This window comes from Zingiber officinale, chromosome 8A (assembly GCF_018446385.1).
Source record: "Zingiber officinale cultivar Zhangliang chromosome 8A, Zo_v1.1, whole genome shotgun sequence".
NCBI lineage: Eukaryota > Viridiplantae > Streptophyta > Magnoliopsida > Zingiberales > Zingiberaceae > Zingiber > Zingiber officinale.
Window position 1 is genome coordinate 38,642,641 of NC_056000.1, and position 13,813 is coordinate 38,656,453.

Sequence of the window (13,813 nt, forward strand, 5' to 3'; positions counted from 1 at the left end):
GATGTATCTTTCACCATCAAGCGAAAGTCAGCTCCTGAGACAACCCTGAATAGTGACACTTATGTGAGTAATAGCACCAGTATCTATCCACCAAGTGTCAGTGGGTACAATAGCTAAATTGATTTCCGAATAACAAAGTTGAGAAAACTCCCAGAATCTGCAATTTGTTTTCCTTTTCCTTTGTTATTGATCCTCTTTTATTTCTTGCTCGCACTTTGAGAACTAGATGCTAAGTGAGCACTCAGATGTACAGACAGGAGACCCCCTTTTGAGAGGAGTCAACGCCACGTGGAGGTCAAAAGTCAAACGGCTGATCGGAGAAGAGTAGGGTCAACTGGCCGAACGGGTCCAAGCGGAATCAAAGACAACCCGACTAGGAGTCGGGTTTCCGACGCTCATGGTGAACAGGATCTCCGGACCGAGCGGCCGGCCCGCTCGGCCGAGGTGAATGCTGTGAAGGAACAGTCTCAGCCGAGCACCCGGTCGGACCGATACCTACGCTCGGTCGGACCGATGCCTGCCGAGCGGAGGGACACTCGGCTCGGGGAAAAAGGAGACAAGGACAAGGGGACATTGGGAGACATCTTCTGACAACATGCATGTTCAATGACCAAGCCATACACAGAATCTCACGACAGAAGGTTCTACCGTCCCATCAGAGAGGTGCTCGAACTGTAGCAGTATGGTGTCAGGCATGTTCCTCTGGCAAGCCCATACTAAGGTATGGTAAAGGACACGTGTACGCCTCGGTAGGTGTGCATACTCCTCCCCACAACTCTATATAAGAGCCCTCAGACTTCGGCGAAGGTACGCAATCACGCGATCTCACATCTTCGGAGCCACTATCATTTTTCTCTTGTCTGACTTGAGTGTCGGAGGGTCGTCGTCGGGAACCCCTTCCCGGCCCGACTTCTTTGCAGGTTCGCCGGAGATCCATACGACCGGTCAGAGATCCACGTCATCGGTTGGAAGAGCGCCACGTGCCCAGTGTCCATCGATTCAGCATTCGGACAGGATCACTTATCAACCAAGGAATCATTGCCAACCAACACTAAATTAAAGAAAATACTGAAATTTTCATTTCTAAATGAACAAGAATAACCTGATTTGTCCAAACAATAAATTAAAATTAAATTCTATCGAAAAGACGATACAATAAATGTATTTTCTAAATCCAGAAAAACATTGGTTCTTAAACAAAGCCTAAAAACACCAATCGACTCGACTTTAGCCTTCTTTCCATTTCCTGTATAGATGTATCTTTCACCATCAAGCGAAAGTCGGCTCCTGAGACAACCCTGAATAGTGACACTTATGTGAGTAATAGCACCAATATCTATCCACCAAGTGTCAGTGGGTACAATAGCTAAATTGATTTCCGAATAACAAAGTTGAGAAAACTCCCAGAATCTACAATTTGTTTTCCTTTTCCTTTGTTATTGATCCTCTTTTATTTCTTGCTCGCACTTTGAGAACTAGATGCTAAGTAAGCACTCTCAGATGTCTCAATCTTTAGTCTCCCTTCCTCTTGCATGCATTGAGCTATGAGCTCATTCAATGTCCAATTTTTCTTTTGAATATTATACAATATCTTAAAAGGAGTGAACTGTGCAGGCAGAAACATCAAGATGAAATGCACGAATATACCCTCAGGCATATCGAGTTTTAGTGCTTTCAGACTTGTCACCATATTGGGCATCTCCATAAATGTACTCCCTTATGTTTCCTTTACTATTATACAGCATGGTTACCAACTTCGTAAGAAGTGTGGTAGTCTTGACATTTTCATTTAAGGTGAATCGGTCTGGTAATTGGTCCAGAAACTCCTAACATCTCATCCCTCTGTTATTGAGCCCTTTATTAGTGTCGGTATGGAAAGCTTCATGATACTCAGAAACATATGATTTGATTTCTCCCACAGCTAAATTCAATCCTCTGCTCCATAGTGCTAGCACTGGTCAGAGGTGCGGGACGATCATTCCTTAATGCATAGTCTAAGTCTATGCAACCTAAGACTATAGTCATGTATTCTTTCCATTCAGCAAAATTCGAACCAATTAGTGTTGGGATGTTATTAATACTAGCAATTACATATTGCATTGAAATTAAAGAGAGAAATTTATTTAAGCTCGTGGTTTAATTAAAACCAATAACATATAAGTAATATATAAATTTATGCAAATAAAATAAAATTTTAAATGCATATAAATAGACTCTTTATGAGATACCAAGTACAACATAATATGTCTTTTTTTGGGCCAACATATTATTTGTTAGCAATACTCTCTAATATAACTCAAACTTTAATTGGTCATACAATGTGCTTTCCTTTGGGTTGACCCATTGTGCGCATAATATGATATTTTATATGATTTATATTTTGATCCATAGCTCACAATAATCTTAATCGGTCATATAATATGTCTTCATTTGGGCCAACATATTTTGTGCATTATCTGAATAAAATAATATTTTGTTCCATAGTTGTAAGCTACCTTATGCATATATCTGGCATAAAAGTAATCTTCCTTTGGACCGATTACTTTTAGCATAGATATACGTCTACTAAAACAAAATGTACTAAATCTACCTAAGGTGTCTTCCTTTGGGTCAACATATTAGTTTAACTTAGTAACACGTTATGTAGATAAACTCAAGAAAATCTTAAGAATTTTATTCGAACAAAAATTATTTAATCAGTTTTAACAATATAAAATTAAACTTATTAATTGATTGGTATAATTCAATCGATTATCTCAATCAATTTAGAAGCATATATATATATATATATATATATATATATATATATATATATATATATATATATATAAAATCTTTTATTAAGAAGTTAAATTTTTCTTTAAATTATTTAATTAAATATATATATATACAATCTTTTATTAAGAAGTTAAATTTTTCTTTAGATTATTTAATTAAATAGTACTAATTAATACTATTTTACCTCTGCATGAACACTTTTAAATAAAAAAAAAACTTTTAATACTCTTTGAACATTAAAAAAAAACTAATGCTTTCTTTTTTTTAATCATAATACCGTTTTTTTTAAAGAAAAACTTTCATACTGTTTCAATTTTTTTTATTCGTCAGGTTGAAATAGTAGTTTATTAATTTATTTTTTATGTGACAGTAATATTATTTTACGAAATCATGCAATCGATTAAAACTAAAACTCAATCGATTAAAAAAATAACATTCAATCGATTATAAAAAAATATAATAGATTAAAAACAAACTTAATCAATTACTAATGGATTCCGTCGCGAGTTTAGATTGAAAATTGATTAAGAAAAAATTCTTAATCGATTCCTATTAATTCTGTTCGATATTTCAGCTTGGTAATTAATTGATAAACGATTAGCTGATCAAATCAATTGATTAAACTATCGTTAACATGGAAGATTAAGTCTTTCTTAAATTTTCTATACAAAAGATTTCGACTATCAAATACTTTTTATACTAGTAAAACATAAGCCAACATAAAACCCAAAAGATCGATAAAAAATTAAACTTTAAACCATGAAATCAATGAAACAAAGTCGTGACTCTAATATCAATTGATAGTTCTTGTAAAACCTAAGTCACATCTATTTTAAGAATCGTATAAGTATTCACATATAGAAAATACAAGAATATATGAGCATGGATTTTCGTTTCATCAATTTAACTTGGCATAAGAAAAATAAATACATAAACATAATAGACAAGGAACCTGGTTGAAGAGTCATATACTTGTCTTTAGTGTCGTCAGCTTAATTTCTATGGAAGAAGATGCAGCGGAAAGGAAGGTCTTTCAAGGGGCTTAAGAGATGACGACGCCATAAAACTTCTTGTCAATATGGAACAAGAAACTATGTCAAGATCATTTCCTAAACCCTTGGAGGTATCTATTATCAGCTCATAGATAATAATAGATGCGGGACTATAAGTCTATATATATACTGAATATCTATTATCAACATATAGATGATAATAAATGCGGGACTAAAAGTTCTACACATATAAGGTTTACATCCAACAATCAAACCTAATAAACCTAAGTTAGATTAATAAAAAGTTAGATTAATAAACTCACTTAATAAAGATAATTATATCCAACATAAAATACTTATCTAATTTTTTTTAAAATTAGATTAGAGTCCAAAACAACTCTATCTTATGCACCGTAATGAGTTTTTTTTTTTTTTTTTTTTTTAAGTAGATTGACACATACTCTCTTTCACACCTAATGGGTTAATAAATTTAATTGAGATTGATTGTACAAATGTAATGGACAATTATTGGGATTATAATATATGATTATCTCAAAAGATTAATTTATTTATATATTAAGATTTCTGAAAATAAAATTTTCTATTAATATAATAAAAAAAAATTATAAAAAAAAATAGTAACAAAATTTTTTTGAATTAAATAATAATAATAATAATAATAATAATAATAATAATAATAATATAACACACTTGGAATCTGACACGAAAATAAAATTTAAAAAAAAAAAGATAATATTAAAAATGCTCGATTAAATTTAAGTAATATATTGACAACTTGAGATAGGAATAAGTAATGGATGATCTTTCTCCTGATTTGACAAGGGATAAATGAATGTAATATTTTTCCAATGGCACGTTTGGTTCGGTGTGGGATTTGAAGTGGGTGATTTAACCTGAATGTTTTTTTTTTAGACCGGGCTATGGTTCAAAACAAGCCTAATGTAAATCTGTCTAGTAACTATAGAATTTGTAGTAACATATATGTTATGTGAAAATTAACAACCAAGAATAAAGTTTTATATTTGTGTATGATAGCTTTAGGTAAATCCTAAAGCTCTAGAGATGACAAGTTGAGATTGTACATGAGCATGGGAGGATTTTAAGTTTAGGGGTTGCATACTAAATGACGAGTACTATTAAATAAATGATACATATTTATTTTTGGGGGGTCATTAAGAATCAAAGGGCTTCAACTTGTAAGTGGACAACTTCTGCATTTAAAGCTTTATTTTATATTTTGGCAGCGTTAGATGTGGTTTCGGTTTGAGAAATCGAGAGAAGGAAAAGTTTTTGTAAACTTTTTTCATTTTCTCTGTCCGATGTGTCATCAAAATTAAAGAAGCTGGGTTCGGAAAATCAAACCCAGCTTCTTATTCTCTGTCTTCATTTTCAGTGGGGGCCATCAAAAAAAGCTAACAACCTATATCACCGTTGGAGATGCCCTAAGGTCTCGGTCGCATAGGTTTAATGACCTCAGCCCTTGATGGCTTGAACAAACCAGACCCACTATGCTGCTCAAGCCGACTAGGAGGCTTAATTGTTGTCTGAATTAAGCCCAATGGTGAGCTTGAGACCAAGTTCCCCAATCGTACCCTATGATTGTTATAAATGCTACAATTTCTTGCTACAATTCTATGAGATCAAATCTTCTGTCCTTAAATTTTTCTATCTTCGTATCTTCTTGTCGATCGAACGGATCAGATTACATCTCAAGGATGCCTTGCACATCATGAAGATACTGTACACATCTTAAAGATGTCATGATACCTTAAGATATAATCTGATCTGTCCGATTAACAAAGGACACGGAAACAGAAAAATTTAGGGACAGAAAATTTGATCTACAATTCCATAGCTACGTAACTTTATTCAATTTTTGACGGATACATATCTTGAGAAAAAAAATTTCTCTGATCCCTTGACCACTTAAACGTCAGTTATATGGATGGATTACGAGGGACGTATAGAATAAATATAATCACTTTTGCTATAATATAATAGCTATATAATAATTTATTTACTTTATCTCATTCTGGAATCAGTAATGAGGAGCGTTTCGGCAGACAAGTCACATTTTTTTCCCACATACAGTAACTATATAACAGCCACAATTCATAATTATATATTTTTTTATTTTTTCTATATTATAACAACCATGTGATAAAAAAGTAATTCGTTCGCCCCCAACGCCCCCGCCAATCAGTCCTTAGGTCAACACGGAGGAGCTATATTATAACAACCATTGTGCAAAAGGCGGGTCCCGCCGCCCAGCAGCCCCCTAGGCCTGGCCCCACAGGGATCCTAGGAGGAGGTAAATCAACAGTGAATGCTGGTCCGGGTAAAGCGTGGTGTCTCCGAAATTTAACACAGTCAGTCCAGATTATATTATAACAACCATGAACCTTATGTAGGGGTGAAATTTTTTTTACAAAAACTCAATATATTACATATCCCCTCTTGAACTATACCGAATCATACCAATTTAATAATATACTAAAAATTATGATACAATATTATATCATACTAAATTTTTAAATATCAATATTAAATTTATATCAAAATTTTTGATATCTTACTGATACCATAGTTTTACTATAAACAAAAGAGAATTTATACCATTCTAAAATTTTAATATACTAAATTTTTAGTATACCAAAATTTTAATACAATATTGGTATAAATTTTTTTTACATTGAACTTTTTAATACAGTATAAAATATGTGATTTATAATTTGATATATCGCACCGATCCATCCATGTTCTTTTTGTAGATTAAGCGCATATTTAATTAGCATTACAGTAGTAATAACATTGGATGTCTAAACTTTTGATGTCTAAAAGAAACGAATTGTGAAGACATAGATAACTGCTGATCCAAAATGCAGCCAGTGTATCAATTAAAACTAGATTAATTAAAAACATACTTATGTACAGTAGGTTCTTGGATACAATAAACAAAACTCAACCAGAACCCACCAATCCAAATAAAAAAGGCATTGATGCTGGTCTTTGTTTCACTTCAGCTGATCTGTAAATTGTTTTGAGATAGGCCTACTGATAACATTCAACTAAGAGATTTTTTGTAAGCCAATAATCTCCATCTTGACGCAACAAAATCAATCAAAAATTTCTTGAGCTTCAATAATGCTGTGTTGACTGGAACAAAACCGTTTAAATGAGCAGAGGAAGAACACCAAAGCAAAAGCCTGAAAAGAAAAAGCAACTATTTAAGCTTACTGTTCGTCCTTTGTGACCCGATAATATTTCTCAGCATGCTGGCGCTGACCGATCAGCTGAGCAAATCTTTCATCATGTGTAATGACTATCAACTGAAAGTTCTCTTGACCCTTCCGATCTTCCATGATTCTGAGAATCAAGCAATGATTGAATTTAATAGTGTGGCAACTTATCATTGGTATAACTACTATCGCTTCCGTGATGATAAATTACCTTACGAGAGCAGCGGCTAGACTTTCTGCGTTTGGCCCATCCAAGTTGGTGGTTGGCTCATCCAGTGCAAGTATTCCACAATTTAGACAAAATGTTTCAGCGAGCGCCAATCTTATGATAAGAGAAGCAAGAACCTGAAAAATCAACATAAGATGCACAAAATTATCCTAATTGTCAAATTAGACAAAATGAAACATAGTTATGCAATTGATGAATACTAGTATATTTCTTTCCCAAACTTATCAATCAGTGATCAAATTTGACATCTATAAAACAATATACAAAAACAGAAATAACAAAGCAAAATAAAAGAAATCACCTTTTGACCAGCACTGCACCTTCCCCTCATCTCAAGCTCGGTTTCACCAGTCTGCATCAGGACCTGAATAATCACCACAGATTAGAATTGTTGCTTAATCTTTTAATTAATATTATTGTCCTTACTCTGTAGCTGTATGACCGACTCCCAGCACCTTCCGAATCAGAGTGGATACTAATGTAATCTATATCCTGGCCCCTATATGTTTGCTGCCATAATTCTTTTATGATCTTATTTATTTCCTCCATTTTCATTGTATGAAAACGCATGAGTGCCCTGGTGACAGAAAATAATTTATCAAGAAGGAAGCCAGCGCTACAGGAAAAAAAAAATACAGGCACAGCAATAGGAGGGAACTAAAATTCTAATTTCTTTCATTGTGCAAAACATTTGGCACAGAGAGGCGTGGCATGCAACTGCAGTTTAACAAATGTATCATAGAGAACGAGAAAATAGTCAAAGATCAAACTGTCAAGAGGAGATGCATTGCATGTCGTTAAACATTACAAAAGGGAAAACATCCAAGGCATTGCAAATGATAAGCCTGAGTTGGATTATCGCATTAACATCTGTCTTCTTTACATAGAATGACAAGTTCATTGAGTATTTTCTGATGGGCAGGTGTCATGTTAAGCCATCCATGTAGCTGCATATCCATATCCAGTGGTGCAAACCTCAAAAGGGTGATATGCTTTGTTGATGTTATTAGGTAATTGGATTAATATGCACTTTATAAAAGATTAAACAGCCATAAAGAGCACAAGCAAATTCTTTATTGCTTCAATCATCATTTGGCTCAGCCAGTCTATATAAATCTATTAGACTTGACCATACTTTCAAAAAGTCCATGCAGTTGTGCATACCAACATATATATGAGCTTCAGTGCATCATATATCCATGTGCAATCAAATATTTCTTTCATCTTCAATTTGGCAGCCCAAAGTCCAATCCAACAGTTTACAACATAGTTTATGAATACTGAAAGAAGAAAGTCAGATGACAGGTTTAATTTATCTTTAATGCTGTCTTTACTTAGGAAGGGAACCAAATAAATGGATGGGAGGAGGAAAGGCAGTCTTATCTACTTCGGTGGTAGAAGAACAAAAAGGGGAGAAAAGGAACAATTTGAAACTTCTTTCCTTACCTTTCTTTCCTTCCAAAAGTGGGTGGAAGAGGAAAGGAAAAAAAGGAAAGCACTGAAAAGACCTGCTTAACCCTGCATGTTTTGGGAATGACAAAAATTTAAAGGTTTAACCAATATTCTAAGTTTAGAACCTTGGCTACTATACAAGGAATTGATTAAGTTTATGATTCCATTCCTCTCTTTTCAAGGAGACAAAACAAAGGAAATTTCTCCCCTCCCTTCCTTCCTCTCTTCCCTTCCAACACTCTTTTCTTTCTTTCCCTTCTTCCTCCTCTCCAACAGACACAAGCTAATTATAAACTATTCATGAGTGCAAACGAATGACATTAAGTGATTCAGAACAAACGGATGTTGCATCTAGGTGAAGTTTTACATAAAATTTAGTAGCAAAAGTTTTGAATGCTAATGAACAGCCGAGGAAAAACAACAAATCATTTATAATATATCATATAAACTAATAATGCAAAAGTTAGTTTAGAGAGGGAGTAAGTGGGATAACTGAACTTTATTACCATGTTCATAAATATCAGAATTGTATGATTCACAATTCAAATGGCACAATTTAATTGGACTTGCACCCAAAACGATTCAAACCATATAGGTGAATCATTTGTGTCAAAAATCTGTCTCACTCAATACAATTCCAACTTGATTCAATGTCAATCAACTGATTCTTGAACTTATCCATTAATTAAATGTAATTGGGTAAATAATTTGTTCCGCACAATTAATTAGGCTTTGAAAAATATCATGGGTTACTCTATTTGATGATTCATCTTTTGATCCTTCACACATCGTATTGTCTTAAACTCTTTGCTTAACATGGAAAAGAGAAAATCTCTCTATCTTATCATTAACATGTTTACATGTAGGTATTTATATACATAAGGAGAGAAGAAAAATCAATCTCAATCCCTACCGTCAAGGGAATACAATCAAAATCAATCTCAATTCCAATAATGAAGGGAATCCAAATCAAGCATAATTCCTACAATCAAGGGAATCTTCAGAAGTATTCAACACTCCCCCTCAAACTGGAGAATATAGATCATATGCACCAAGATGGTTACATATATAGTCAATTCGGGGACCTCTTAGTGACTTAGTGAATATATCTACTAGTTGATCATGTGAATTGACAAAGCTAGTAGATATTTCTCCATATATGACACTTTCTCACAAAGTGATAGTCAACTTCAATATGCTTTGTCCTGTCATGAAAAACTGAATTCGAGGCGATATGCATGACCGCCTAGTTGTCACATATAAGTGATACTTGTGTAACCTCTCCAAACCTTAGTTCCTAAAGTAACTATTTTAGCCATGTAAGCTCTTGACTAGCTATGGTCATAGCTCGATTCTCTGCCTCTGCACTGGATCTTGTCATAACATTCTGCTTTTTGCTTTTTCAAAAAATAAGATTATCTCTGACAAATATACAAAATCTATAAGTGGATCTTCTATCAGTGGGAGATCCTACCCAATCTACATCAGAATATCCTACAACTCAAGTATGTCCTTTGTCTTCATACAAAAGACTCTTTCCTGATGCACCTCTGATATATCGAATAATGCGAGTCACAACATCCCAATGTTCCTTGGATGGAGAGTTAAGAAACTGACTTACTACACTTACTGCAAACGAGATATCCGGATGAGGGACAATAAAATAGCTTAGTTTCCCTACTAATCGTCTGCACTGTTCAGGATCTGGAAGAAGCTCCCCCGATTTAGTAAGAGCTTGACATTAGGATCCATGGGGTTGTTGACTGTCTTTGATTTTAACATTTCTGTTCCTTCCAGAATACCCATTGCATACTTCCTTTGGGATATGATGATCCCATCTTTAGACTGTGCTACTTCTATCCCCAAGAAATATTTAAATTTGTCGAGATCCTTTGCCTGAAAATGTTTGAAAGATGTTTTACTGTGAAATCCCGAGATGATCACTACCTGTGATGACGATATCATTAACATAAACCACTAAGTATATGTAACTAGTAGATGAGTGGTGATAAAAGACAGAATGGTCAGCCTCGCTCCGAGTCATGTCAAACTGTTGAATTACAGTACTAAATCTACCGAACCATGCCCTGAGTGACCGCTGAGGCCGTATAAAGATTTTCACGGCGACATACAAGACCAGAAGACTCCCCCTGAGCAACAAAACACGAAGGTTGCTCCATGTAGACCTCCTCGAGAAGGTCACCGTGCAAGAATGCATTTTTGATGTCCAACTGATAAAGAGACCAATGTCGAATCGCAGCAATGGACAGGAAAAGGCGCACAGAAGACATCTTGACAACAGGAGAAAAAGTGTCCCCATAATCCAATCCAAAGATCTGAGTATAGCCTTGAGTGACGAGGCAAGCCTTAAGTCGGTCAACCATGCTGTCTGGACCAACTTTCACAGTTTGCACCCATCGACAGCCAACAACTGACTTCCCAGGTGGTAGAGGAATGAGGTCCCAAGTCCCACTGCGCTGCAAGACACACATTTCATCAAGCATAGCCTGTTTCCATCCTGGATGGGCAAAGGCATCACCTGCAGTCTTTGGAAGAGAAACAGACGACAAGGAAGAAAGACAAGAAAAGTAGGAACCAGAAAGACGATGATAACTCAAGGAAATATAATGAGAAGGATTACGAGTGGAACGCATACATTTCCGTAGTGCAATGGAAATATTAGACTCAGGAGATGGGACTGGAGGAAGAGGCAAAGGAGTCAGCTCCAAAGGTGTCTATGCCAGTGTCAATGATGGGCGATGGCAAAGCAGGGCAAGGACGACGCCAATAAACCTGCAAAGGAGGAGATGGGGCTGGAGGTGATAGAGACGCCCCCGGAGATAAAAGACAGTCACTAGTGCAGGAGGAGGAGAGAACTCGGATGGAGATGCGTGAGGCTCAAAAAAAAAAAAGGGAACCGAATCAAAGAGATAAAGTACTGACGGAGAGTAGAAGAATAACACTTATACCCTTTCTGAGATCGGAGGCATCCAAGGAAGACACTTATAATACCGGGGAGAGAGTTTGTCAATGCCAGGATCAAGAGCATGAGCAAAACATATAGAACCAAAGACCCTAGGTGGTAAAGGATGAAGAGACTGATGAGGATAAATTACATGATGAGGTATCTTACCCTGGAGAGTTGAGGAAGGCATGCGATTGATGAGATAACACGCAGTAAGTACAGCGTCGCCACAAAACTGATGAGGAACGTGAGAGTGGAGAAGAAGAGTCCAGGTGGTCTCGAGGAGATGACGATTCTTACGTTCTGCAACCCCATTCTGTTGAGGGATATGAAGGCAAGACGTGGGATGCAACACACTGTGAAATGCCAAGAAGATACGAAACGAGTAGATAGATACTCACGTGCATTATCATTTTGCAAAGTTCGAAGAGAAATACCAAATTGAGTTTTGATTTCATGGAAAAAAAATTAAAAAATAGAAAACAATTCTAAACGATTCTTCATCAGGTATAACCAAATGCAACGGGAAAAATCGTCTATAAAAGTAACAAAATATCGTGATCTCAATGTAGAAGAAATATGACTTGAATCCCAAACATCAGAATGAACCAAAGAAAAAAGGGGCGTAGCCCGACTCACAGTACAAGGAAAAAAAGAACTATAAACATGCTTTCCTAATTGACATGACTCACAAGACAAAGACTCTAAGTGAGAAAGACTAGGATGTAATTGTTTCAACTTATCCAGATCTGGATGTCCCAATTGAGCATGAATAAGAAGTGGATATGTCCAACAAGAGAGGGTTGTTGAAGCCTGTATAGGCCATGAGACTCACATCCAAAGTCAATCATCCTCTCCGTACTCCGGTCCTGTAAGGAAACAAAAGCTTTAGTAAAAAAGATGACACAATCAAAGGCCCGAGTAACTGAGTTGGCTTATAGACAATAAATTAAAGGAAGCTCCGGAGGCATAAAGAACATTATGGATAGAAAGAGACGGGGAAGAATGAGCAATGCCAACACCTGGGACTGAGTTTGGGAACCATTGGCCATGGTGACAAAGGGTGAATAACCGGAAGTAGAGAAAGAAGGAAAAAAGGATTTATTACCAGTGATATAATCGTGGCCGTCAAGAACCCAAGGACCTGAAGAGCGAGATATGCGAACAAAGGAATTACCAGTGTGTGCGATGGCAGCAATGGAATCTGAAGCCTGACGATTCTCATACCATTTCAGAAAGTCATCATAGGAAGGTGATGGGGTCAGATCCGATGGCAATTGTGCAGCGGAAGCTGAAGAAGTGACAGAACTCTGAGCGATCTGAGCAATGCGAGGAGGTCAACCATGGAGACTCTAACACTTATCAATCGTGTGTCCTGGTCGATGACAGTGATCACACCAAGGACATCCTTTGCCACCCTTACGAGGTGGAGGTCTGTTGTTGTTTCGAGAGACCAAAGTTGACGAGTTAACAGGAATAGAAGAAGGCAACGACAAGACTTTGGCAAAGACACGGAGCAGAGTTGCTCAGGTACTGTCCATGGTAGCTTCTATGGAGCTGCCCAAGATCTGATCACGAACATGAGAATAATCTGTGGGCAGAGCATATAAAGCCAAAGACATAAAAAATTTCTTCCGATTTTCAAGCTCCGCAACAGAAGTGGTCGCAGGTGGAAGTAGTTCATTAAAGTCACAAAGAAGGCTAGAGATTGAACCTAGATAGATAGACATTGAATCCTTAACCTGATAGGCATTGAGGATGGTCATGAGATCTTCACAAACCTAATAGAGTCGCCGAGAGGTATTTGTAAAGAGTTGTTGAGCCTGTGTCTAAACAGAGTTCAGGTTTTGTGAGTGCGGAAGACATCCCTAAGAGATGAATGGATGTGGCTCGGATAATGCAACACAACTGGGTGTCAATCTTTTTCCATAAAGGACGATCAGCGACTTGGACATCCTCTTCGATGTGAGTGAGATGTGTCTCATAACCCTGTCCAACAAGTCAAAGCTCAATGTGAGTAGCCCAAGAAGAGTAGTTCTTACTATCCAACTGCTCGGAAGAGAGTGGTGCAGTGATATGGTTGGTAAATATTGAAATATCCGATTTTGGAGTGTCGGAGAAAGTCATTGATCAGCTC

The 13,813-nt window shown here is 36.3% G+C and overlaps 1 protein-coding gene across 2 annotated transcripts in view; it reads right to left on the reverse strand.

Moving 5' to 3' along the window:
- Window positions 1-6,680: 6,680 nt before the first annotated feature.
- The window catches only part of LOC122008558 (DNA repair protein RAD50), a 34,381-nt gene continuing 27,248 nt past the window's right edge, over window positions 6,681-13,813 (reverse strand). Inside the window, exons 22-26 of one of the 2 annotated variants that reach the window (XM_042564319.1) lie at window positions 7,686-7,836; window positions 7,561-7,623; window positions 7,242-7,375; window positions 7,029-7,157; window positions 6,681-6,947 (exon numbers count right to left, since the gene is read on the reverse strand). In XM_042564319.1, the coding sequence (XP_042420253.1) occupies window positions 6,908-6,947; window positions 7,029-7,157; window positions 7,242-7,375; window positions 7,561-7,623; window positions 7,686-7,836 (517 nt within the window). In that variant the 3' untranslated portion in view covers window positions 6,681-6,907. Of the gene's footprint in view, window positions 6,948-7,028; window positions 7,158-7,241; window positions 7,376-7,560; window positions 7,624-7,685; window positions 7,837-13,813 lie in introns of those variants that run through there. The other variant, XM_042564320.1, reaches the window with a different exon arrangement.